This window comes from Sceloporus occidentalis, unplaced genomic scaffold, assembly GCF_023333645.1.
Source record: "Sceloporus occidentalis isolate IW3139 unplaced genomic scaffold, rSceOcc1.0.p SCAF_9, whole genome shotgun sequence".
NCBI classification, from domain to species: domain Eukaryota; kingdom Metazoa; phylum Chordata; class Lepidosauria; order Squamata; family Phrynosomatidae; genus Sceloporus; species Sceloporus occidentalis.
The window spans coordinates 32,380,469-32,408,090 of record NW_028316989.1 but is presented as its reverse complement, the minus strand read 5'-3'; the positions used below and the strand labels follow the sequence as shown (position 1 = coordinate 32,408,090).

At 43.3% G+C, this 27,622-nt stretch overlaps 2 protein-coding genes across 2 annotated transcripts; one reads left to right on the top strand and one right to left on the bottom strand.

The window, feature by feature from the left end:
- Positions 1 to 414: 414 nt before the first annotated feature.
- Positions 415 to 12,794, bottom strand: LOC149307199 (protein PML-like). The gene is made up of 8 exons (XM_089538575.1): positions 12,664 to 12,794; positions 9,936 to 10,414; positions 7,798 to 8,384; positions 6,900 to 6,955; positions 5,446 to 5,544; positions 3,931 to 4,183; positions 2,421 to 2,473; positions 415 to 1,427 (listed from the first exon to the last, which is right to left on the bottom strand). The coding sequence occupies exons 1-8, from the start codon at positions 12,682 to 12,684 to the stop codon at positions 1,425 to 1,427; spliced, it is 1,551 nt and encodes a 516-aa protein (XP_089394701.1). The 5' UTR covers positions 12,685 to 12,794; the 3' UTR covers positions 415 to 1,424.
- Positions 12,795 to 17,167: 4,373 nt separating this feature from the next.
- On the top strand, positions 17,168 to 26,505 carry LOC149307198 (protein PML-like). The gene is made up of 6 exons (XM_089538280.1): positions 17,168 to 17,209; positions 17,776 to 18,254; positions 20,471 to 21,051; positions 21,990 to 22,027; positions 22,873 to 22,957; positions 25,499 to 26,505. Exons 1-6 carry the CDS (start codon positions 17,168 to 17,170, stop codon positions 26,503 to 26,505), a joined length of 2,232 nt encoding a protein of 743 aa, XP_089394406.1.
- Positions 26,506 to 27,622: the final 1,117 nt, after the last annotated feature.

Below are 27,622 nucleotides of genomic sequence, written 5' to 3'. Positions count from 1 at the left end.
GAATCCATAGGCTGCAGCCATGCAAGTTAAAAGTGGAATCAAAGTGTTATAATTGTATAATATGAAATAATGCAATTGTATAATTCTGTAGCACAAAACTATTTAAAACCCTCCTGACCCAGCATACCCTCCTGACCCATCATAGAGAAAGTATCCTCCTATCCCCTATCCTCTAATGTGAAGTGTATTAGGATGTTTAATTTGTGATTCTGAGATTTTAAACTGCTTTTACATGATGTTTTAATTAAATGTATTTTACATTGTAAATTCTTGTGATGTACATCTGTTTTGAACTTGTAAACCGCTTTGATCTCACAGGAAAAGCGGTATAGAAATAAAGATTTTATTATTATTATTATTATTATTATTATTATTATTATTATTAAAATATGCATAAAATTACATTTAGGCTATGTTTGTATGGTGTGTATGAGACATAAATGAATTTTATGTTTAGACTTGAGCCCCATCTCCAAGGTATATCTTTATGTATACAATTGGACCTTGCTATTCATGGGCTCACCATCCACAGATCTGAGCCTCTGTGAATGGCAAGCCCCATTGTCCTAAATGGTGGTGCATGCACACAGCTGCACTAGCAGCCGTGCGCTTGTCACGCCGCCATCTGTGACAACAAGACTTGAGATCCTGCATTTATTCATATCCATGAGGGCAGGTCTGGAACGGATCCCCCAAGGATACAAAGGTCTGGCTGTATGCAAATAATCCAAAATCTGGAGAAAATAATCCAAAATCCAAAATACTTCTGGTAGTCCACTATGAGGTGTTTTTTTTTAAATAGTGATGGCAGGGTTAGATCTCTGTGGCTCCTCTGACCCCCTCTTAAATTCGATTTAATTGCCGGAAAAATTGGTAGGGAGGGCATGGTGGGGCTGCAGTGAGGGAGGCACAAAAATGGTGTTGCAAAGCTGTGGGTTGTCCTTGTGGACCCCAGTTGATTGCAAAACCAGTCACCAACTGGTTAAAGAGATGTTTACATTTTGGAGACCAACCAGATCCTGAAATCCACCAATCTGTAGAAGCCCTTTCTGTTACTGCATCTGGCAGATAGTCATTATCCATGAGATAGTACAACTGCAACACCTAATGGCACTTGTGTTACCGGCCCAGTACACAATTACAAGCGGGCCAAGGGAGAAAGAACACACAATTGAAGTAGAATCTTCCACTTGGACAAACATCTGGATAAAATGGTTGTGTGCAAAATGGCTATAAAAAACACATTCTCCACGGAGTAGAAAAACAGCAAGCAAGAAGATGGCGGCACAGATGTCACCATCTTGTTAAGCGATGTGATTCCTGGAAGAGGCGAGGCACAAAAGCAGATCTTGGAGAGCAGCCCTTCTCTGTCCTATTGCTGTCAAGCTCAGATAGCTGGGATACCTTCTAGAAGGAGGAGATAATCACTAAAAAAAGAGGGAGGAAAAATGAATCAGAATGAAAATTTCCATAGAAATGGAGGAAGCTACCTTATATCACATCAACCACCAGTCCATCTCACAACTTCCATTTTTGAAGAATCCCAGAGCTACTTGGATTCTGGGAGCTATGCTGGGTTATCTAATAACCCATGATGCAGCCCCATAGTTGCCCTTCACCCATCCCTCCAATTTACTAGCAGCAAACTCACTGAGTTCTAGTTCTCAAAGAGCCAGAAAAATGCCATCTATGCACAAGAGGGAGGCAGCAAGCATCTGGCTTGGGGGGGGGGGATCTCAATTTTCATACTAGTGCCATTAAAATAAAACCTGGAGGTAGGAACAATCCACTTATGGCAGAACATGATCAGTAGCACAATATGCTGAATGCCTGGGGGAAGAGGGTTGGTAAAACTAAAGGTGAAATGAAACAAGCCATCCAGGAAAAAAAGGGGAACAGGTTGGGTAACAGAACCATTGAAAAGGAATATTACACACTGCAAAATTTAATTGCAATGCCATTTGTCTCCATTTCGTCCTAGTTCCTCTTTCCTCATCCCTGGGTCTACTGTCCCTCTTGGAAAAGAGACCATGCTGGTTGAGGAATTGTAAGATTTGTAGTCCAAACAGTAACTTTTCCAACCTCTGCTCTTAGGATGCATCTTCACTGCAGAATGAATGCAGTCTGACACTGCTTCAACTGCCACGGCTGCATGCTATGGAATCCTGGGGTTTGTCGTTTGTTGTGGCACCAGAGCTCTCTGACAGAGAACGCTAAATATCTGACAAAACTACAAATCCCAGAATTCCATAGACTGGAGCCATGGAAGTTAAAGCAATGTCAAACTGCATTACTTCTGCAGAGCAGATGCAGCCTTAGAGTTTAGTCAAGAGGTCCCCTGCCTACACTGGAGCAAACAGATCTCAACAGCAACAGCCCTTTTGATAGTCACTGTCAACATGGATCTTTTGGGTACTCACCATAACCTCATCTTCAGTTTCATCAGAGCTACTGATCAAAATGCTGGTAGGCTCTGCAAACAGATGAATGACAATCTGTGTTAAAAGTGAGAGTGTGAGTACACGCTATGGAGGTATTTAACAAATATGGTTCACTGGAGATGGGGAGAGTTTGAGAAGGGTTTGCTCAGGGCATCTCCATTTGCAGTGCACCTGGTGTATAGGATGGGCATGGCTCAACAGTACTGCCTGTGAAAAGGACCTTGGGATTATTGTTGATCGTAACTTGAGCATGAGGTAGTAGTGCAATGCTGCAACAAAGAAGGTGAATGCTATTTTAGCCTACATCAATACAAACATAATTTCCAAGTCAAGGAAAGTAATAGTCCCACTATATTCTGCACTGGGCAGGTGTCATCTGGAGTACTGCATTCAGTTATGGACATCTCATTTTAAGAAGGGTATAGAGAAGTTGGAGCAGGATCAAAAATGGGTAACAAATCCTTGGAGATAAGAGATATGGAGAAGAAAACATGAGAGGTTGAAGGAACTGGGCATATTCAGCTTGGTGAAGAGAAACTGAGTAGTGGCATACCTGCTCTCTTCAAATACCTCAACAGCTGTCAAGTTCTCTGTTCTCTGTTGCCCCAGACTGTTCAAATGGTTTCAAGTTACAGGAAATTAGATTTAGACTGAACATTAGAAAGAGCATCTTGACAGTAAGAGTAGATCGGCAATGGAACCAACGATATACTCGACTACAAGTCGACGTCAAGTATAAGTCGAGGGAAGGTTTTGGGGCCAAAATTATGGATTTAGATATGATTCGTGGATAAGTCGAGGGTAATACTTAGGGGCACATAACAATGGATTTAAAGGATGAAACAAAGGAAAGCAATGCCAAAGAACTTGCAAAGTCCCAGCAGGCATAACTGTTTGTGCTCATCCTAAAGGCTGGAGGGATGAGAGAGTAGAGAGGGTCCAGTTCTTCCAGGACAGATTACACTCTCGCCTTTCACCAAGGGATGGTTCTTTTTTGATGAGAATTAAAGTACAGAACTTATATTGACCCATGAATAAGTCCACTCAGGATTTTGGGGGGTCAATTTTTTTGACTAAAATTTCTAGACTTATACATGAGTATATACAGTACCTCAAGAGGTGATGAGATCTCCTTTTCTGGATCTCTTCAGAAAGAGGCTGGACTGCTACCTACTGGGGATGGTTTCACTGAAGATCCTGCAGTGAGCAGGGGTTGGATTTGATGGCCCATGAAGACCCTTCCAACTCTGTTGTTCATGACACTTCAGAGCACTAAAAGCATGTCAGCAAAGCCCAAAACTTTAATTTCATGATGTCCATATGAAACCTTCCATGATACACCCAGGATGCCTTGGAAAAACTACCCTTTTTTTTGGACTACATTTTTCCAAATCCCCCAGCCAACATGACTAATGGCCATGATGGCTGGGGAAATACTCCAAAAATGCAACTCTCCCAAGCTCTCCTTCTGAAGACCCTGCTTTCCTACCTGTTTCAGCATTCTCAGAAGGAGAATGCTCTAGGACCTCGACAGAATTGACGAATACTCTCTGCTCTTTCTCTGGAGTTGATGTTTGGGAAGGAAGAGGCTGTGAGCTCCTAGGAAGCTCCTGGATGTGCCTGCTGGAGGTTTCCCCAGCCTCACAGTCACGGTCTTCAACCTTCATTATCTTGGGGGAGGCCTGGACAGATTTTTCCATCTGGCTCACTGGTCGCTTCACTGGGGAGATGATTGACGGGACCTAAAGAGCAAGAGAAGCACGAGGATGTCAAAATTATCTTTGGTAGCCATTCTCTAGGGCTTCACCTGCACTGCAGAAATAATCCAGGTCGACACCATTTTAACTGCCAGGGCTCAATGGCTATGAAACTCTAGAAGTTGTAGTTTGGTGAGACATTTAGGTTTCTTTGTCAGAGAACTCTGGTGCCACAACAAGCTACAGTTTCCAGAATTCCATAGCATTGAGCCATGGCAGTTTGTGGTGTCAACCTGGATTATTTGTGCAGTGCAGATGTAGCCTAAGAGTTCCTGAATGGGAAAGTAAGATGGGTGGCTGGCCAGCAAGGAGATTCAGAGCTACTTTTGTGGCATGAAAATGACAGAATCCCATCCACCTATCATGGCCATTGGGTCATTCTTGAAAGTGTACTAAAATATACAGTTGGCTCTCTGTTTTCATGGGGATCCCTTCTAACCCCCCCCCCAACACACACACACACATGAAAACAGAGGCTCATGCGTATTCAACCCCTATAGGCTTGAATGGGGCATGTGCCCCATTGAAAATCATGAAGATCGCCCTTCCACAGATTTTCAAGGGTGCGGATCCAAGATCTGCAAGTTAGGATTACTTTTCAAAGTAATCCCAATATATCTGTTAAAGCACAAGTGGGGAAACCTCAGGCCCTGGCACTAAATCCAGCCCTCATAAATTCCTATCCATCCTGTAAGGTTAGCCCCCAGATGGCCGTTTCCTCTTCCCCATGAAACCATTGTTTCAAGATTTCCCAGCTTTTGTACCATGTTTTTCCTATTATAAAAAAACTGAAAACCCTCTCCTAAGACTTAGTTGTTGTTGTGTGCCTTCATGTTATTTCCAGTTTATAGGGACTCAAAGGTGACCCTATCATGAGGTTATCTTGGCAAGTTTCTTCAGAGGGGGTTTGCCATGGCCATCCTCTGAGGATGAAAGAGGGTGACTTGTCCAACATCACCCAGCAGGTTTACATGTCTGAGCCGGGATTTGATCCTGGTCTCCAGAGCCAGAGGCTAGTGCTCAAACCACTACACAACACTGGCCCTACTAAAGAAAGGAGAGCAATGAATATACCAATATAGCAATAGCAAGTACATTTCTATATTGCTTATCGGTCAACTTAAGCACTCCCAAAGTGGTTTACAACGTGTAAGCTGAAGAATGAAGAAGCTGAACTAGCCTGCCAAAGGCAAGAAAATAAAAACACGGAAGGAAGAAAGACTCTTACAAACTTGCAGGGAACTTACAAATCCATGAGCTGTCTTTTTAAGTCTGATCTTATAGCTGGGAGAAATCACCTGCGTGTCTTGAGGGCTTGGCTGGCTTTTCTCCTCAGGCACAACTTCCTGCAATAATAATAATAATAATAATAATAATAAGTGAAATCATGTGTTAATGGCAACTTTAATGCACTGAAGTTGAACTGGCGATCCTTGACGACTAGTCAAAATAGCAAAGACAGAGCGTGGCAATAAGGCTGCTTCCTAAAACCCAGACTCATAATCTCCTGCAACTCTTCAGCTCCAGTTTTTTAATCCACTAATATCCCACTCTGCCTAGCCACTAGTGTTGCCAGGTTTTCAAAATAGCAATAAGGGAACATCACTATTCATGGCACACAGGGTTGACAAATCGCGATGCCGCCATTAATAAGCTTGAGTTCTGCCTAAATATCAAATGAAAGTATTGGTTTTCATTAGTCATGTATTTCTCTGCAAAACTATCATATTGCCTACATTCTTGGAAGTGTACTAAAATATACAGTTGGCCCTCCATTTCATGGATTCTGCATCTGCGGATTCAAGCATCCATGGCCTGAAAATAGTTTTTAAAATGATTTCAAAATGCCAATCTTGATTTTGCCATTTTATATAAGGGATACCATTTTACTGCCCCGTAGTACATAATGTGACTTGACCATCCATGGAGGGGATACCAGCTGATGCCAGGCATGGAGGAGATACCATCGTGCTTGATTTCTGCCTTTATATAAAGGGCCCCCAGCCCAAAATACAGAAATTTGTAGACTCTTGTTTATTCTACATAAAAATAAAAACTTTCCAACCATCAAATAAGGGACATCCCTTACAATACAGGAGACCTACCAATGCTTTGTTGTTGTTGTTGTCTGCCTTCAAGTCATTTCTGACTTATGGCAGCCCTAAGGTGAACCTATAATAGGGTTTTCTTGGCAAGATGTGTTTAGAGGGGGTTTGCCACTGCCTTCCTCTGAGGCTGAGAGAGTGTGACTTGCCCAAGGTCACTCAGTGGGTTTCATGGCGGAACTGGGACTTGAACCCTGGTTTCCAGAGTCATAGTCCAACATTCAAATCACTATGCCATGCTGGCTCTCACCTACCAATGCTATATAGGTCTAAATATCCTAAAGGCACCAGATCCCTTGATCTTGGAAACTAAACAGTGTCATCTGTGGTTAGTATTTGGATGAAAGACTACCAATGATTATAAGGTGCTTTAAGCTATATTTCCACAGAAGGAACTGGCAAAACCACCTCTGAGTATTCCTTGCTTAGGAAAACCCTATGAAACTCATGAGTTTGTTATAAGGCGACAGGTGACTTGAAGTCACACACACACAGATCCTATAAGAAAGAAGCTTTTTGGCTTTCAAATAAGGGGCATCCTTTACAAGATACACTTGGCAACCCTACCTCCCACTCACACAGTACCCTTAACTCACCGAATTGACCACTGGAGCAAGAGAAAAAGCAGAAGACACTGTACAACAAACTGCATCTACAAGAAGAAGAGAGGAGGAGACATTTAATTTGTTTCAATGAAACCAGAAAATTGGCCCTTGCAAAATTTAATGTTTTGGGCTTTTGTAATGCCCATTTCTAAGAGCCAAAAGTGGGCTTCTGACCATTTGGGGTTTATTTCATTTTTTCCAGTACACCATGCAGCCCAGAGTAGCCCTTGTATTAATCTACCCTATTGATGTACTTTTTAAAAAGTATCTATAGACTCGTCATAAACAGCTAAACCGAGGATGAAAATTCTGGGGCCCTGCAGATGTTGTCGGGTTGCAAGTCCCAGTATCCCTAGTCAGCATAGCAAATGCTGAGTTGCAATCCAAAACCAGGACTGTCACCTCTGCTCTGTTGCAGTTCCTCTCAGTCTTAACCTGGATTGCTATTTGTGAGGAATAATGGAACTTGCAGTCCCACAACATCTTTTTAGGGTCATAGACAAGCACAAGGGAGTGGGGTACATTCGATTATAAATTAACAATAGCATTGAGCAGCAGCGGTTACATTTCTATACTGCTTAATAGAGAACTCAGCACTCTCTAAGTGGTTTATAATCTGTAAACCAATAATAAATTATCCTTATGCTATCCTTAGGTTTTAATTGAATGTACCCCACTCCCTTGTGCTGTTGATGACCGTTATAAACATTTATTCATATTCAGTCATAGCATCACCATTAACATAGCCTATTTGACTGCAATGAACAAGAGCAGTTTAATATTCCACCAACCTCTTCTCTTGCTTAACTCAAGCCAGTGGCCGCAATCTATAGAAGAAGAAATAACCAAAAGAATTAGATTTCAAAGTGGTTTTTGGAAATCTGCTTACCATTGTCTCCTTTCACTCTCTTATAGAGAGCTTGGAGCTCACTCTTGACCTCTGCAAAGTTTTCTGTTTGGACCCAAAACCCCACCACTGGCAGCTTTTCCTTCCTGAGCTCCTCCAGAGACTCCTTGATGAAGGGCTGCATGTCCATCACTTCTTGGTCCGATGCAAAGAGATTCATCTTCTCCACCAGCCGTTCGCTGGCCTCCATCCTCCTGACAATGCGCTCCGTGTTCTGCAACTTCCTCTCGACGTCTCCGCGCTCCTGGCAGAGCTGCTGGTCCACCTTCTCCATAAGGTCTTCCCCCTTCTTTTGGATCCACTGGATCATCTCTTCCACCTGAGCCTGGATCTGGTCTCGGGTTTCGTTGCGTACCTTCTCCAACTGCTGCAGCCTTTCATGGATAGAGCAACAGGCATTCTCATAGCTCTTCCTCTTCTCCACCAGGTCCTCCTTCATCCTTCCCAGCTCCTCCTTCCGGTTTTTGATTTCCACATGGATGTTGCTGTAGAGCTTGGCATTGTAGTGCTCACTGTCAAGAAGGGCGCAGGAACAACACAACGGTTTGCGGCATCCTCTGCAGTAGATACTGTCAACACAAGCATGGGGTTAAAACTAAAGAGGATTGCTTCACATTTGGTCCCTCTCATGGCCTGTACATCATCACTATTATTGTTGGTTTATATGTACACGGTTCACAAGTACAGTTAGCCCTCCATATCCATGAATTCTGCATCCATGGATTCCACCATCCATAGCTTGAAAATATACCCCCACCCCATAAAAAGTCCAAGAAGCAAACCCTGACTTTGTATAAGGGGCAGTATTTCACTACAGCATTGCATTTAGTGGGACTTGAGCATCCACAGATTTTGGTATCCACATGGGGTCCTGGAATCAAACCCCAGCAGATATCAAAGCCCATTGTAAAACAACAACAGTCAGTCCTACCAAAGGCAGATCATCTTATATATACATACATATATACATACATACGCACGTGTGTATGCACACACATGCACACACACATGCATATATATGGGAAGGAAAGCATAATACAAGCATAGAACTATGAAATACAATTGAAACACAGTTTGCTCAGACAGAATACAAAAAACTCCAATATAATATAAAGAAAACTGACAAACATATGTAATCAAAATATACAAAATTATGAAACAATATTAAACTAAAATTTCAAAAGCGGTGGAAACCTTGTCTAGGTTTAATGGCTGAATTATAACAATGTAAGTTTTCTCTTTTCTCCCTTCTATTTCTTAAGTTTATGTTTATTCCTCCTCCTTCTCTTTCCTTTACATTTTTTCTTTCTTTCCTTTCTTCTGGGGGGGGGAGGTTAAATGACTTTAATTAGTTTGGGGGGGGGGGGGGAAACAGAAGGCACACAACAGTAACAACAGGTTTTAACTTGGCACTGGAATGAAACCAGTGCTGGCACCAGTCGGGCATTTCACAGCCTGGATGCCACAGGCCTCATTCCCATTTACAGATAAATCAGTATGCGATCCAAATCAATGAATCAATTCGACATCGGAGTGTGGTTCCCACTACTTTTGCCCCAATTCCATTTTCTGGCATTTTCTGGCATTAAAATAACCCACTTGTGGTTCACGTGTACGAATGAATCGATTCAAAAGGGCAAATTCGAATCGATTCCGATCCACTTGTGGTTCACACTTGTGCAGAATCGTTTTATTGAAAAAGAAGTGGAAAAAATCAGTGTCAAAAAGACGTGGGTTAAATGGGTCTGGAGCATGGCACAGCTCTCAGAATCGTTCAGCGATTCAGATTAAGTGGGAACCAGGGTCGTTTGAACCAGTTCAAACCGATTTACGATCTGATTTAAAAGGTAGTGGGAATGGCACCACAGAATGTCCTCACACAGCAGCTGCATCCACACTGCAGAAATAATCCAGGTTGACACCACTTTAACTGCCACGGCCCAACACTATGGAATTCTGGGAATTGTGGTTTCACAAGACATTTCGCCTTCTCTCTCAGAGATCCCTGGCACTACAATCAACTACAGTTTCCAGACTTCTATAGCCCTGAGCCAAGACAGTTAAAAGTGGTGCCGTGCTGGATTATTTCTGCAGTGCAGATGCAGCCAGTCGGCCATTACCTTACAAGCTGGCTGTTGTGGGCAGGCTCAGAACAGAAGAGGTGGCTGGATTTCCTTGCCCCCTCCAGGAAACTCTGGGCGGTATCATTCTGCAAATCGCTCAGCTTTTGGGCCTCGTGGCTCTTCTGCTTCAAGTACCACTGGTGGGCTTCGTAACAGCTCTTGCAGAGGAACTCCTCGCACTCAGAACACCAAAACTCCGCTGCGCCTCGGCAACGATCGCACACCAGGTCTTGGCCGGTGGTGATCTTCTGGTAGGTGTTTAGCTTGGCCTGCAGGTGAGCAAAGAGCACGTTGTCTTGGAAAGAGACCCCACTGGCCCTTTGGATGGAAATCCTGCAAATGGGGCATTGGCTGATGGGTTTGTTCTCTTCCAAGCATTCCAGGCAAAAGGTGTGAAGGCAGGGCAGGAGCTTGGGGTTCTTGGCTTCTCCCTGGCATTTCTCACACAGCAGGAATTGGAAATCTTCCTCCATGACCTGAGAAAAGGAAAGAAAAGCAGGTGCGGCTCAAGGATCGTTCCAAGCGAATGGATTAAAGTATTGAAGTCTCTGTTTTTGAAGTGCTTTTAGCATTTTAAATAGCATTCTCTTTCTATGAGTAAGTGATCTGTTTTAATATTGTAATAGTTTAATTCTATTTCGATGGTCACTTTTGTCCATTTTCAATTGTACAGTGGTCCCCCCACATTCGCTGGGGTTAGGGGTGAAGGACCCCCTGTAAAGGTGGGAAAACCCCAAATAAAAAACCGCTATCCTTTTTACCTAAGAGGACACTGCTCTAGGTTTTTCCAGGTCCTCCAGTGCAACTCTATCATCATCATCATCATCATCATCATCATCATCATCATTAATTATTTTCACAAAATTGGGACTCAGGGTGGCTCACAACATTGAAGAACAGCACAATTAAAAGAATACAAAAACACTACATTAAAACAGAATTAAAATGTTACAATATTGAAACAAGTAACATATTAAAAGAATAAGATACAATTTAAAAGATTTTAAAAATTTAAAAAAAATTAAAACTCTATGGTCAACCTCTGCCAGTTCTACGGTCGACATTTGTTTGGCGACGCACCTAGATTGGGGATGTACCTTAGAATTGTCTGCTAGGGAGTGTTAGTGATTTTGCGCAGGAGAGTTAACCAGAGCATTCATCATAGCATCCTAAATCCGTAAGTAAACTTTAAAAATTCCCAGGATTCCATAGGAATCAGTTCAGTGTCTGTCGGACGTTGACCACAGAGTTGAACTGGAGGACCTAGAGATGCCTAGAGATTTCTAGTTTTGTCCCTTCAGGTCAAAACATGGTGTTTTTGTTATTTGCGGTTTTTCCATATGTGTGTGTGTGTGTGTGTGTGTATCCTGCCAAGTTCTGCACTTAACCAGTCGCAAACAGAACCAAATGATCCATTCAGAGAGCCAACCCGATTCGAGATGAGTACGAACTTAGGCTAACTAGCGTCTCTCTTTCTTCTTAATATGCACTTCCCGTGATTTGCAAATTCCTTCCCAAATGGGAGAGGGAAGTAAAGAACTTGCAAATGTCTATTTTTAAAAAAGGAATGAATGGAAAAGAAAGCAAAGCTTGTTAGTTTTATCCATACAGGCCTGCAGATACAGTCTCTAACATGTCTTGAGCTGGTTTCATTGTTACTAACCGCTGCTATGCATTCTTTGGTGTCTCGATACAAATGTTTTACTAATTATTCACTTTATCCCAATGCAACATAGCAACACAAACCAAGGCAAGGAGTCAAGAGGCTGTGATGTTTTTCTGTGACTTAGGATAGAAACAGACTCTTTGTACAGCCACCAAAGACGGCTGTTCCATAGGTTTTGCATCCGCACTGCGGAATAATACGGTTTGACGCCACTTTAACTGTCATGTTCAATGCCATGGAATTCTGGGAACACAGCAAATCTAGAATTCCATGTCTCTATTCATTCCAAAATGAAAACAATACAATAAGTATATCAACACTTTCTTTTCGTTATTTCTTTCATAATATTCTATGGCATTTAACACTGTTCTCATGTCTTTGCTGGGAGGAACTCTGTTTGATCTTCATGTATCGCCTTAGTCTGAATTTTAACCCCCAGTCTATCTGCCAATATAAACATCAAGATTTTACAACCAATGTTTAATAATGGGATCGGTTGATAAATATGTGTGTTTTTCCCATGAAGGTACATACGAACTACAAGCACCACAGACATGTTTGTGTCCAAGAGACCAGGGTTCAAATCCATGGAAAGCTACTGGCTGCTCCTGAGTAAAGTCCAATCCACACTGCTGAAATAATCCAGTTTGAGACCGCTTTAACTGCCCTGGCTCCATGCTATGGGAATCTGGGGATCTGTAGTTGTGTGAGGCATCCAGCCTTCGCTGTCAGAGAGTTCTGGGGCCACAGCAAACTACAAATCCCAGGTTTTCCTAGCATGGAGCCCTGACAGTTATAGCGGTGTCAAACTGCATTAATTCTGCAGTGTGGCAGCAATCAAACAGGCAGGACCTCAGTCCCTCCCAGCTCTATTCTGCACGCACGTCGGAATGGGGGGCAATACACGTGTCATCGACCCAGATTGTCGAAGGTGGTTCAAGAAGGCGTTTGCAGAGTCAGGTAGGAAAGATCACATATAATGCATAGATGCAGGAAGGTGGGAGAGAGGGAAAAGGGAATTGTTCACTGGATCCAAAGGATCTGGCTCGAAGAACAAACCTGGCTATTGTCTTTATTCATCCTCCTCTTCCTAAAAACCAGGACTGGGTGCCGTTGAACCGGATCGAGACCACAAAAGAGCGTTTACACGACAGCTGGGACTCCGGCTCTGCAGAGCTGGTGAGTTTCATTTTCTCATGACGACGAAGGCTGGGCTGGAAGAGGAGGAGGAGGAAGAGAGAGGCCAGGGATGCTGGGAAAGGGCTGGCCCAGGAAGGTTTGAAAAGAAGGGAGGGAAAGAAAGAGAGAGAGAGAAAGAGACGGGGGAGGGGGAAAGAGAGAAGGGAAGAAAGGAAGGAAGGAAAAGAAAGAGAGGGGAAGAGGTAGGGGAGAGGGGGAAAGAGAGAGAGAGAAAGAGAGAGGGGGCAGAAAGAAAGAAAGGGGAGAGAGAGAAGGAAAGAGAGAAAGAAAGAAAGAAAGAAAGAAAGAAAGAAAGAAAGAAAGAAAGGGAAGAGAGAGCGAAGGATAGAGAGAGGAGGGAGAGAGGGAAAGGAAAGAAGGAAGGAAGGAAGGAAGGAAGGAAGGAAGGAAGGGAAAGAGAGAAGGAAAGAGAGAGGGGAGAAAGAGAGAGAGAAGGAGAGAGAGGGGGAAAGAGAGAGAGGGGGAGGGAGGGAGGGAAAGAGAGAGAGAGAAAAAGAGAAAGAAAGATCATGAAAGACTTGCAGCACTGCTGGAGAAGTCTAGTCTAGAAAAATACATTTCGTTAAGAAAGTGTAGCTCCTGCTGTCCAAAGCTTCCCTTCTTCCTTTTCCTCCTCATCCTCTGACCAGCCGCAAGCCTTTTACTAGCATCAGCATTGGGATGGGGGTAAAGGAGGGCTGGAGGAGCACAGGCTTTGGAAGAAAGCAGAAAGGGGGTGTTTCTGGCCAAAGAAAAGCAAAAAGTTCCAGGGGCGATAATGCAGTTTGATGCCGCTTGAAGAACTGTAGCTCCATCCTATGGAATCCTGGGATCTGTAGTTTGACAAGGGCCTACCCTGACAAAGAGGGCTGGTGTGATCGAAGCAAAGAAACGGGGTATTTTTGTTAGCAATATGGAATCTGTACAGTAGAATGTATCTGGTGGAAGTCAAGAGAATTGATCATTACTTGGATCATTACAATGGAATCAAGAGAACATATTGCTGTAAATTTTATTTTATATGTGTGTGTGTGTGTTAAAAAAGATATATTTTTAAAAAATGAATGGGTTTTCAAAAGCGGGGACATTTGGGTAGTTAGCAATATGGCAGTGTGTTGTGAGTTAGAGCTAGTTAGGGTCAGTCCGGATTTAGATGGTGCAAAATAGGTAATCTTGCACGTCTTTAATACATTATTTTGGTACTCTATGCATGTCCCCCTGAAAATGCTAAACTTAACATTAAATATAGTGGTTGTGGGTGACAACAGTGGTTCAAAGGTAGTGGCGTCCAGTGCTGGGATTATATAGTTGAGGTTGGTTGTTGTGCGCCTTCAAGTTTTTTTCCCGATTTGTGGCGACCTTAAGGCAAATGATCCTGGGGCTTTCTTGGCAAGATTTGTTCAGAGGAGGTTTGCCATGGCCTTCCCCTGAGGCTGAGAGAGTGTGACTTGCCCAAGGTCACCCAGTGGATTTCCAGGGCTGTGCTGGGACTTGAACCCTGGTCTCCAGAATCATAATCCAACACTCAAACCACTATATGGCCTTGACTTTTGTGGATTTGATTATGCTCAGATTTAATTAATATGTTCTCTCGAGGAATCTCTAGGTCCTCCAGGGCAACTCTGCCATAAGTTGGCCATAGAGTTGCACTGGAGGACCTAAAGGTTCTAGAGAGGTGTTTTCTCAGGTTTCAAAAAGTGTTTTTTTTTAATTTGCATTTTATTTTCACTTTCACGGCGAATGCAGAGGACCCACTGTACAAATAAAATCTCTCACACAGGAACCACATCAACACCTAGGCTGCATCCGCACTGTGGAAATAATCTCATTTGACCCTACTTTGACTGCCATGGCTCAATGTTATGGAATTCTTGGAACGGTCATTTGCTGTGGCACCAGAACTCTCTGGCAGAGAAGGCTCACAAAGGCCACATTCCCACTTAGAAACAGATCACTTTGTGAACCAAATTGATGGATCGGTTTGGCAGCGGAGCATGGTTCCCACTACATTTGCCCCGATCGCATATTCTTGCTGCAAAATAAAATTAAAAAATAACCAACTTGTGGTTCACATTCACAAATGAATCAATTCAAAACGGACCCGCTCCAGCCAGCCAAAGGGCAAATTTAAATCGACTCCGCTCCACATCTGGTTCATACTTGCATTGTGCAGAATCTATTTTTCCAAAAAGACACAGGAAAAAAAATCAGCATCAAAAAGATGCGGGTTAAATGGGTCTAGCACATGCCCCCCCTCTCCGAATCACTTCAGCAATTCAGTTCAAGTGTGAACCAGGGTCATTTAAAACGGTTCAAACCGATTTGCGATCCGGTTTAAAAGAGTGGGAATGAGTCCAAAGCTACAATTCCCAGAATTTCAGCGCACTGAGCCATGGCAGTTAAAGTGGTGTCAAACTGGCTTATTTCTGCAGTTAATCCTGGAATGTCTGATTTGTGGAGGAAAAGAGACATGCCTTTGGTCCCCCAGATGTTTTGGACTTCATGTCCCATCATTCTTGACTGTTGGCCAACTTGGCTGGGGCTTCTGGGATCAGAGGTTGAAAACATGCGGAGGACCCCTGGTTGGCATGAGTGGGCACAAGGTCCATGAAAGCCTGTCACTTTTCCTCCACATAGCAGATAGTCCACATAGCAGACAGCAGACAGGATTAACCAATCTCAAACCAAGTCCATTCAAACGTTTTGTCTCCAATCCAGTTTGGCCCAGGGGCAAATATTCCTTCGCTTTCACTTTTGCTATGCCAATGAGCACCATTTTGGGTGTGACAGTTTATTCTTCAGTTTGTTCTGGATCATGCCAAGCATGCAAGAACAGGAAAAAATTGCAAAATATGTGGTCAGAAGTATGAATAATAGGTTTCGGTTTACGAGAAAGAGAGTGAAGGGGCCAACAGAGAACAAGGGAGAGTAATGAGAGAGCAAAGGGGCTTCAGAGTCAAGGTAGAGGTGAGGGTTGTTCCCCCTTGTCCCTCCACTGCCACCAAAAAGGAGGACGACCACCTGTCTCGCTTCTGTGGCACCAAGGCTGCATCCACACTGCAGAAATAATCCAGTTTGACACCACTTTAAGTATGGGAACCATTGCACTACACAATGATAGCAGTGTGATTCTAGCATAACCGTCATAGTTGTATCCTATGGAATATTGGGATGTATGGTGCGGAGGCTGCATGGTGTTGTGGTGAGCCAGGGTGGTGTAGTGGTTTGAGTGTTGTGCTATGACTCTGGAGGATTTGTCTCTCCACTCAGCTGTGGAAACCCACTGGGTGACCCTGGGGAAGTCACTCTCTCTCAACCTCAGGGGAAAGCAATGGCAAACCTCCTCCAAACAAATCTTGCCAAGAAAACCCCATAAGTCACCATAACGCCAAAACAACTTGAAGGCTTACAAAAACAACACAAACCCACCACGGTCTCTTACTGGCTCCCCTATGTAGTAAAGTCATGGCAGCCCCTTCTTAAATACGGATATTTCAGACTTCTAGTTCTATTTCCTGCACACAACTCTACTTACGTAAGCAGAATGTTCCGCTTTTATTGCTTTATCATTTTACTATTTTAGGCTGCATCTGCACTGCAGAATTAATGTGATTTACCACTACTTTAACTACTATGGCTCAGTGCTATGTAATTCTGGGATCTGTAGTTTTGTACACTGTACACTGTAGTTTTTCAACGAGCATTGGTATCACAACAAATTACAAATCCCAGGATTCCATAGGAGGGAGCCATGAGAGTTAAAGCAAATGGCATTAATTCTGCAGCGTGGCAGCAAAACACACATCCCTGTTTTTAGCTTTGAAATGTTGGTTGGCACGTTTCGGTACATTTTTTGCTGCTTTTTTCCTCCTTGGAAACTTTTTTCCCCTCTTTTTTTTTCAACATTCAGAATCCCTGACACATTTTGAAGCCAAAAAGATATCCAGAGTTTGGAAACGTTCCCCTCTAGGACGACACTTCCGAGATTCTGCTGCATGTGTTTGCCACATTTCTTTTATTATTTACTTATATATTTATTTATTTTGCATGCTGGCTGGCTAGTTCTGAGAGTCGTACTTCCGAAAAACAAGGTATTAAAAATCCCCTTTGAAAAAATATTAAAATAGCACTGATGCTTTAGTATTCATTCTTAAAAGCATTTATGAATTGTGTTCCTTTCAGGGCATTTCAGGAGGAACAGTCCTTAATGTACTAGATGAGCCATAAATCCAGTGAAAAGTCTTTTTTTATTGCAATTTGGGGGAGAAAGAGTTATCAGGAAATTCGCAGGGTGGGGAAGAACGTATTTTCCAAAAGAGAAACTAAGACACCATTTTGTCTTTGGGTGAGGAGAGAGGTCCAGTGAGACCTGAAGAATATCAAGATGGCTCAAGAGGAGGTTGCAATGCCAAGCGGAGAGAAACTGGTAAGATTCTGGTCTTTTCTTGCAATATCAAGGCGCTTCAGAGCAGAGGGCTTGTAGGGTGAATTGAAGCTGCTTTGCAGAGAAGACCCACCAACAAGGGAGCTTGAGAGCATAAGCTTCCATGGGTGTGGAAGAAGCAAAGTTCCCTGCTTTGCTCCACTTTCATACTGAGAGAAATGATAAGTTAATATGAAGTAGATTCTCTGTAGAGATACAAATTCAGATTCTCTGAAGATGCCAGCCACAGATGCAGGTGAAACGTCAGGAATAAACTCTTCTAGAACATGGCCACATGGCCCAAAAAAAAGCTATGGATGCCAGCCATGAAAGCCTTCGACTCCATCCATCTAGTTTGTGACCTTCCTCTGTTTCTACTGCCTTCTACCTTTCCTAGCATTATTGTCTTTTCTACTGATTCGTGCCTTCAATGTAGTCATCTTGTTGGACTTCATCTTCTAGCAGCCCTAGCCAGCATAGGCAAGGATAAAGGGATGCTGAGAGCTGCGTTCCAGGCTTCATTGGAAGGCTGCATGTTGTAATCCAGTCTCTTTTTCCTTGTCCCATAGGAGATAGATGAAGAATTCCAGTTTCTTTGGTGTGAGAACTGCCAGTCCGAGGTTCAGAACCCCAAACTCCTGTCTTGCCTTCACAATCTCTGCACTGAATGCCTTCGGGAAACCGAACGCATGGGCCTCTGTGTTACCTGCCAAGCCCCGCATTCCCCAAATGCAGAACTCCCTGAATTGCAGGACAACTTGTTTTTCTCGACACTGCAAGCCACCTTGCGCATCTACTGGAAGATCGTTGCAGGGAATGACTTGACCTGTGACTGTGAGAAAGAAGGCCAGTTCTGGTGTTCGGACTGTGCGTCGTTCCTCTGCCCCTCGTGTTTCGAAAGCCACCAGCGCTTCTTGAAGAAAGAAGGCCATGAAGCCAGGCTCCTGAGGGATATTCGGGCAGAAACGAGGAAGGAATTTCTCTCGTGGAACTGGAAACAGAGTGTGCTCTTCTGCCCCAAGAAAGAACACAAAAAACAGCTTCTAAGGTAGGTAGTCCAGCAGAGCAATTATAAATGAAAAGTCCAACCAAAAAACACCTTTCAGGGCTATAAAATGCTGCAAAGACACACTCTTCTGTTTAATCCATGACTGATAATATAGGATGAGTGTGCCAATGATACTAGTTCAATAAACAGCCTGGCAATAACGGCAGTGTCCCGGCGAACCACAATAAATCACCGTGCCAAGATTTTGCTGGGTTGGTATTTCAAAACTGTAGATAGTCAGGGTAGTTGTATATAACCAGTAATTGAAGCAATGGTAGTATGGATATAAGTAGCATTACTATCTCTTTTAGCAAGACGGCTACCTCCGGAGTTTTTGTGGCCATTTTGACTCGAGTGTCTTCTTCAGTAATGATATAACAGAGCTGCAACAAAATATTGGAATATGATCAATAAAATAATTAATGAAATGTTAGGTACAAAAATAGAACTGAAACCAGAGATTTATTTACTAGGAATTCTGGATGACGATCTGGGGGGGAAAAATGGGAAAATATTATTTTGTTTGACAACGATAGCCAGAATCGGTTTTGCTCAAAATTGGGGGCGGGGGGGAGAATTAATACCTACAAAAGAGGATTGGACCTGGAAAGTGTATGATATTATAGAAGCGGACAAATTAACTCAATTATTAAAAGACGATAAATTGGAAATTTTTTGTAAGGAATGGGATATTTGATTAAATTTTTAAGAGAGCAATGGGGAGAAACAGCAACCCTAGGCTTGAAAAATTAAAGAACAATTTTGGAGTAGTTTGATGGAAATCATTTATACTAATAGGATTATAGTTTAAATTAAGTGTAAATAATACAGGGGGGTGAATCTGAATGTAGAGTGTCAATTTAGATTAAAGCAGGAAAGGCAGGTGATAAAGACCATATTATTCAAGTTTGTACTTTGTACTATGTATTGGTTTGATAATAAAATCAAAGGAGAGAAATGTAACCACAAAGAAAAAGAATGGATAAATAGACGGGGGTCACGGACCAGTTTATTATGACAGAAATATTCAGAAGCAAGGAAGTTTGAATGAAGATGTTTTGTTTTGTTTTGTTTTTCTTTAAATGAATGTTTGTACGGTATGAAGAAGTAGGAAGAAAATAAAGGTTAGTTAACGATTAAAGGTTTGTAAAGGTTTATGAGGGTAAAGTATGTAGAAGAGGGTAGGAGTAAGTGAATGGAGGTTAAATTCAAGGAAAAATAGATGAGAACCAGGAGAAGGAGGTGGAGAGAGATTATAAAGAAGGGAGGTTAAGGAAAGACGTTGTGATAGGAAGCAGAAGAAGGGAAGGAAGAAAAGAAGGGAAAGATGGAGAGGTACAGGAGGAAAGGAGAAGAAGAAAGGGAAGATAGGGGGGAAGAAATCAATAATTGGAGGAGTATGAAAGTGTATTTTAAAGTATTTAAATGTGACCAGAGACTTGTATAATCGTGCTGTATTTTAATGTGCTGGTATGTTTGTTCTGTATATGTGTATATTTGTACGTTTTTGCAATCAAATAAAAAAAATTATTAAAAAAAGTAATGATATAACATTTCTATTCCAGATTATAGTTCAAGAAAATATGATTCCAGTAAACTATTCCATGCTTCTATATTTTAGGCCGTATTCAGCTTACAAGTAAAAAATTCCATGATATTATAGCATTCCTAGATTTATTCACAGTGGTGCCTAGTGATTTATAGTATACCTGGCAGTTGGTTTTTTCCCTCCTGTTTTTGACAAGGTTAGTTCTGCACCAAATCCTGGCCATCTGTCCCTTAAGTCCATTTGTTCTGGATTTTCTAGGAAAATCCAAAACAGTCCAGAGCAACACAAAGGAGCTGTTTACAGGCATATCCTACTGTGTTGCACATTGACACCATTGCCGATACAGGTCACTATCTCTGAGGCCACAACAACGCACCCAGCCATATGACTGATGCTTGTCACCTTGTTTTCGACCTCAGAGAAAGCAATTTGTGATAGTAGCGGTGGCACTGGGTGACACAGTGGGGCATGTAAACAGTGTTCCTCTGGAATGACCAGATAATGGAGCAATTTGGGCCAGTTTTGGGGCCAGAATACCCTGGGAGCAGCCCAGAGTATTCTGGCCAGTGTAGACCCACCCTGAGACTGGTAGTATGGAATAAACCTATGGAATAAAAATTGTGATTCTAAGCATCATCCAGAGATATTGACTGTATTTGGGTTCCAGCATCTACTGCGATGAATGCCAGCAGTTCTTGTGCTGCACTTGTGCTGTGCTGGACTCCGCACATGCGGGGAAGCAGTGTGATATCCGAGACGAAATCCAGAAGCGGCAGGAAGAACTCCAGAGCATGGCCATGGAGCTGAAGGAGAAGAAGCAGAGCTTTGAGAACACCCAGCACAACCTTGAGGACCAGATCAAGGAAATGGAGGACATGTATAAGATGACTAAAGATCAAATCCATCAAAAGGTGGAGAAGATGGTGCAGGTGCTGCGAGAGAAAGAGGAAAAGTTCCTAGCAGAAATCGAAGACCAACATAAAAAACAAGTCCAAGATGTGAAGATGAAGCTACAGGGCATGAAAGGTGTGCTTAAGAGCATGGCCTCCAGTGTACAACTAGTTGAGAAGATGGGCCACTATGCATCTGACCAGGAGTTCTTGGACATGCAGCCATTCATCCAAGAGTCCCTCAAAAACCTCAAACAGAAGCAGTTACCAATTGTGGATTCCCAAATCCAAGTGGGGATCACTATGGAAGTAAAAAACTGGCTCCAGGCTTTGTTTGAGAGGGCAACCAAAGACAAAGGTAAGGCCCCTGCTTAAAGAAGTGGGTGATTTTTAGTCATAGGTGTGACTGAGGTTGGGTAGGATGATGTGGAAGCATTTACAACTCAAGATCAGTCCCCCTCCGTTGTAGGCAGGTGGTTCCAGGTTCAAATCCAGACATCAAACTGAGAATGCACAAAGCTGGGAAATAGCTGCTTAGACAGAGAACCAATACCAGTTAAATGTAGACCACAAATGGGGAAAGTTTGGCTTATAGGCCAAATGGAGTCCACTAGTCCTTTTGCAGCTCTCTGGGATAACCACAAGCCCCTGGACTCTTCTACAAAATTATTTATTTTTAAGCATAAAATCTAGGTTTTTCCTCTCAAATATAGCCTACAGCATCTGAGATTCATTAGCTATCTCCCATTCAAGTGCTATTCAGGACTGACCCTGCTTAGTTTTCAAGATCAGACAGGGTCTGGTGCCTTAGAGTATGTAGGTAGTTTGAAATAATCCAGTAACATACCATAAAGGCACCAGATCCTCTCTGATCTTGGAAGCTAACCAGGGTCAGGCTTGGTTAGTACTTGGATGGGAGACTGCCAACAAATACCAGGTACTGCAAGCTGTATTTTGGAAGAAGGAACTGGCAAAACCACTTTGGAGTACTTCTCGCCTAAGAATGGCATCACCATAAGTCAACAGGCAGGTTGAAGGCACATAAACACACACAATAATCCTTTACTCTGGGACCTGTCATTTTACACACACACACACACACACACACACGGACTCTTCCAAGCTTTATACTTCTTCTTCCAAGCTTTATACTATCCTTCATTGGATGTTATAGGTTCAGGTACACATGCCGAAGTGTGGTAAACAAGGCTTCTGCATTTTTTGCCTAAAAAATAATAAGACTGTTTGTTGTAGTATCCCATTTCCTAAGTCATCACTGTCTCCTCTTTTTTTTAGAAGATGTCCCACCAACATGTGAAATGACACTTGGGCAGGTGAGACCTTGTTATTCGGTTGAACATCAGCTTGGCACCCACAGATAAGCCGGACAGCAACTCCATTCATCCCCAACTGCCTGAAGATGGTAGGAGTTGTGGTCCAATATATCCTAGAGCAGAAGGCTAGGGACACTGGTTTACATGATCATGAAATTCTGACTGTGTACAGTTCCTTTTGAGATACATGCATCCAATAATGTAGAATCATTGATGGCCTCAGTACATGCATCCATTTAATGGATGTCTCACCAAGGTCTTTGGGGAAAGAATATAAAGAGTGTTGACCTCTTCAAATGTTTTGGACTAGAGCTGATATCATCTCCAACCAGCATAGGATTGTGGGAGTTATAGTAAAATCCCATGCTCTGCAAAGGAGGAGGGGCAAATCTGAAACCATCAGAGAGGAGGGCTGTGTTTAGATTCCTCTATCACCATTATCCCATGGCATCTTTTATTTTATTTTTCACGCCAGGTGGTTCTCCTTCCTTGGAGGTCTTTAAACAGAGGCTAGATGGCCATCTGTCGGGGATGATTTGATTTGGATTTCCTGCATGGCAGGGGGTTGGACTAGATGGCCGTTGAGGTCTCTTCCAACTCTATTATTCTATGATTCTAGATCACCAAAGGCTAGGAGCCCAGTCAGCATCTGCAGCTGCAGTACAGCCCTGACTATGGAGGCTCACATTGCTTCTGTATGTGTGCAAACAGAATTTCTTACCCTCAAACTTAACAAAGGAAAAAAGACACAGCACAAAAGGAAGAATGGATGGGAACAGCAAAGGAAAACAAGCAACCTCAGAAACAGACTCTTTATATTTTTTTGTTTTATCCTTCTCCTCTAGGACCACTCCGCAAAAAGGAAGTGTATAGCCGAAGAAAGGGCCACCCAGACCCCACCAAAAGTGATCAAAATTGAATGGGATGCAGGTAAATGGATGCTACGACCCGTCAGGCCTGCCAGCAACAGTTTGCTGGAGCAACCAGGGACCAGTTCTGAATCTTCAGGATGTGGCCAGGCAGATAACACAGGAGGAAGCACCATCAATTACCAGAGGAGAGACCATTCATATTCTCAGTTCTCTGATGCCGGTAGATAAATACACTTCTGTTTTGTTCACAAGAATCATTTAAAATATTAGTACCTTTTTCATTCCTTTTCTCCAGTTTTCTTGGCTTCGGGGAAAGGGCTAAAGGCAGGGCAACCAGCTGTCTGCATTTTCCTACATTTCAGCCTTTTGTCCAGGAGGGATTCCAAAATGTCCTCCATTTTGAGCATAACAAAGAAGCCCATTGAGTAACTCCACGTTTGCTGTTTCCCTTTGAGAAATTCATCTACTTGGCAGCCTGTCCTCACTGCAAATGAAGGGATAGGATGGATCCTTCTACAGTTCTCTTTTCCTAGGAGCAAAAACAGACAAGACTTATCTCCAGGTGCATGAATCTGAGAAAGTAGACTCAAGTCTATCTATGAAAGCTCATGCTACCAACTTCTTTTTTCAGTTAGTGTTACAAGATCCTTTTACATATTCATTCCCTAGTTAGGATGTAGGCTCCTGCTTGTATATGTAAATCCAAAGCCATTAGTAAACTTTTGTTTGTTATCTGAAACTGCCTGCCTTGTTTAATTTGAGTCACTTTTCAGAGAAGCATTGTCAGACTGGGGCACACTTTTCAGCTACTCTGCTAAAGAAGGGTATTCCTAAACTGTTTTAACTTTGATATTTTTATCTCTAAACAAGGGCTGACACCCTAGAAACTTTAATTTCCAATTGAATGCACACCCCTATGGGCAACCAAACGTGCAATACATATTTGCATGCCACAGTGGCACCTGATGCTCAACTCTGCCTGTGCCACTTTGAACTGAATGCAGCTGTTCCACTGAGAAAAATGCCAAACCATCAAAATAAAGAGGGGAGAGTTACTAGTTGCTGTAACGCCTACTAGCAACTTACGGGTAACATGTTAGGGAGAAGGGGAGGTTACTAAAGGCATAAGAAAGATGCACTTTGAAAATAGCATAATAGGACAATAGACAATGATTGTTCTAGTTTTAAGTGCAACCCTATCTCAAAGACACACTGGTTGGCATGTGTCAGATTTGTGCTTGTGTTACCTAAACTGGCTGTAGGCTGAATTTCCCATGTGGCAATGGATCACAGAGATTTCTCAGTGGGTTCATGTGCTGAATACTCAGAAAAAAGAACTGAGGGAGGAAGGAGTTGTGTTGCATCACATCAAAACCTCCCTCAGCCCAGGGACTCTGCCTTGGTCCTTGCATGAAATTAGGCAATTGTCAGGGTAGTTCTAACAGAAGCTGCATCTACACTGCAGAATTAATGCAGTTTGTCACTGCTTTGACTCTCAGGACTCAATGCTATGGAATTCTGGGATTCAGAGTTGTGCAAGATATTTAGCCTTCTCTGTCAGAGTGCTCTGGTGCCGCAACAAAGAAAAAAAATCCCAGGATTCCATATGATGGAGCCATGGCAGTTAAAGCGGTGTCAAGCTGCATTAATTCTGCAGCCTTATTTTCAACACATGGAAGCCAATACTCAAAAGTTTCCCTTCCTAAGCTGTATGAGTTGGTCTCATTGAGGGTGTTGGAGTTCTCTGTTTTGTTGCGCTGGGTGACTTCAACAACCATACTGAGACTGCTCTGTCAGGAGTGGCACAGGACGTCACATCAACTGCATTCTGTTGCCTCCTATCTCCAACCTTGCCACTGGGGACCAGTCTCACAGACATCTTCTAGCTGCAGTTGGTGGCATCCCTGGGTATCCGTTCTTGTCTGACCTGCAACAGAAAGCAGAGAGTCATGTTTCTGGCATGGCCTTGTCTCTAGACAAGCTAGCTTCATTCCAGACATTATCTCCACAATCATCATGGGATCCTCTGTACAGAGCTCATATTTATCAGGGCAAATTCCTGCCACTTTGGAGGATGCTGGTGGGGAGGGGAATCAAGGAAAGGGGTCATCCAGTTTCAGTCACCCCACTCCTGCCCTTCTAGTGGGAAGATCAGGACTGGGAAGCTGTGTGCTTCAACAAGGCCTGCCTGTCCAAAACAACTATTACTAGTGGAGGTTGTGTCCACCCCAAAGAGTTCCAGCCAGGGTTGTCTACAGGTGCTTCTACACTGTAGAAATAATGCAGTTTGACTCCACTTTAAGTGCTGTAGCTCCACCTAATGGATTCATGGGGTTTGTAGTTTCACAAGGTCTTTAGCCCTCTCCACTGAAGACCGCTGTGCCTTACAAAAGTAGAAATCCCAGGATTCTGTCGGATGGTGCCATGTCAATTAAAGTGGGGTCAAACTGCATTATTTCTACAGTGTAGAAGCCCCTTATATTGGCACAAATCATTCTGGGGGTCTTTTATGAAGCACTGGCATGGATGGTGGCAATCTCACTGTTCTTCCTGTTGGGGAGATGGGGGTGACTGTACTAACATCTGGCTTTTCTTGCAGGATCACTGCAATTGGGAGATCCTTCTGCTGCACTAGGTGGGCTATGGAGATTCCCTACACAGGGAATGCAACGTACATTAAGGGTCCTGCCATCACACCAAGCCATCCAAGCTGCTCATAGAATAGTGCTTCCAAGCACATCACCTTCCCCTGCATTGGATTTATCCCCTGCAGAGCTGAGTGAGTCTGTGTTGTCTCCAAAGCAACTGGACTGTGGCCAAGAAGAGTTTGATGTTTGGGAAGACCCGCACACAGAGCTGCCACGCCTATCAGTAGAAAGATCTGAAGCTGAGGACATTCGTCTTGCTTGCAATGGCACCAAGCTGCTACCCAAGAGTGGCCAGAACACTGGATCCTCTGAAGAGGGGAGTGGGGGAACAACAATAAGCCTGACCGAGGAGGAGCAGGAGCAGGGATGGTTGGGGGAAAGCCATGATCTTCTGCCAGTCAGGGATCTCAGGTTTCAGGAGCCCCCCTCAGAGGCAGAAGGCCGCCAGGAGATTGAGGGAGGGGATGGCAGTGGTCCAGTACTCTTCTCACAAGCCCCAGACTCCCAGCTTCCAGAACGATTACCCCAGTATATGTCTCCGCCTTGGGCTCAGGTAGACTGGGGGTGGCCAGAAGGATTCCACATGCAGCAGGATGCTTCCCGAGAAATCCTCCGCATTCTCTATGGATATTTGGGCACCCTGACTGCACAGATGCAAAGTGTGGTGGCTGCCACAGAAAAGTGGAATATTAGCGTGGCAGAGGAATTCAAAAAAGTACACACGTCTCTGACATTTCTCCTGGACCTGGGAAGGAATATGAATGGTGAGGTGGCACTAGTTCATGGTGAGATCACCCAGCTGTGCCCTTTGATCCAGGAATGTTTACACTTAGCTGGCATTGCTCCTGGGAGGGAGGCCAGATCTGTGGCTGTGGGGGTTTGCAGGCGTGGGCAGAGAAGCAGGGGACGTGGGTATGGCAGGCAGCGTAGAGGTAGGAGGAGAGGTGCATTGCAGTAGAGAAGGTTAGGCAGGTGGTGGTGGTGGTGGTGGTGGTGGTGGTGGTGGTGTCATGCTTCCCATTCTTCTGGAAGATTTGCAGGTTTTCAATATGATAGGAATGCTGCAACGAATATAGAACTGTATGAAAAACACAAAGGTTGAGTCTTCCTTGTCCAAGACGCTTGGGACCAGAAGTGTTTTGGATTTCAGATTTTTTTCTTCTGGATTTTGGAATATTTGCATATACATAATGAGATCTCTTGGGAGATGGCACCCAAGTCTAAACATGAAATTCATTTATGTTTTGGATACACCTGATGTATCCAAAACATAGTGCCTGTAACAAAGTTTGTGTGCACTGAACCGTCAGAAAGCAAAGCTGTCACTGTCTCAGCCACCCATATAGACAACTTTGAATTTTGAAGTATTTCGGATTTTGGAATTCTGGATAAGGCAGACTCAACCTGTATAGCTAGGGCAGAATTCAGACACAGCAATGTTATGCTAGAATATCAATATGCAAAGAGATCTTGTAGCACCTTTGAGACTAACTGTGCAAGAGAAGTTGTAGCATGAAGTTTCTGTGTTAATGGCATCCTGATGCAATACACACTGGTTAACATCCCAGCCTCACCAGGATGCTCTTAGCCAATTTATCACATCTCCATTCTGATTCCCAGCTTGCACACACCACATTCCCGAACTCCTTCCACCATTCATATGGTCATCCAACCACCCCAGCCTTAGGCAACTCCTTTCCTCCTGTCTTTGTCCCTCAACCACCACTGTTAAAACTGAGCTTGTCACTTCATCACCATACCCATAACTTTTACATTTCTAAGGCTATTCCTACAGTCTGATTATAAAGGTCCTTCCTGGGCACCAGTGCCCTCCATGCATCTGAGGAAATAGACCAAGTCTACTAAAGTGTAGGTTACAACTTCTTTCATACACTCACTCTCAAAGGTGCTACGAGAGCCCTTTGCATATAGCTATGGTGTAAACCAGCTTGACCATGAAACCCATTGGGTGATCTTGGTCAACTCACATACTCTCAGCTTCAGGGGAAGGCAATGGAAAACCTCCTCTGAACAAATCTTACCAGGATAGGTTCACCTTAAGGTCGCCATAAGTC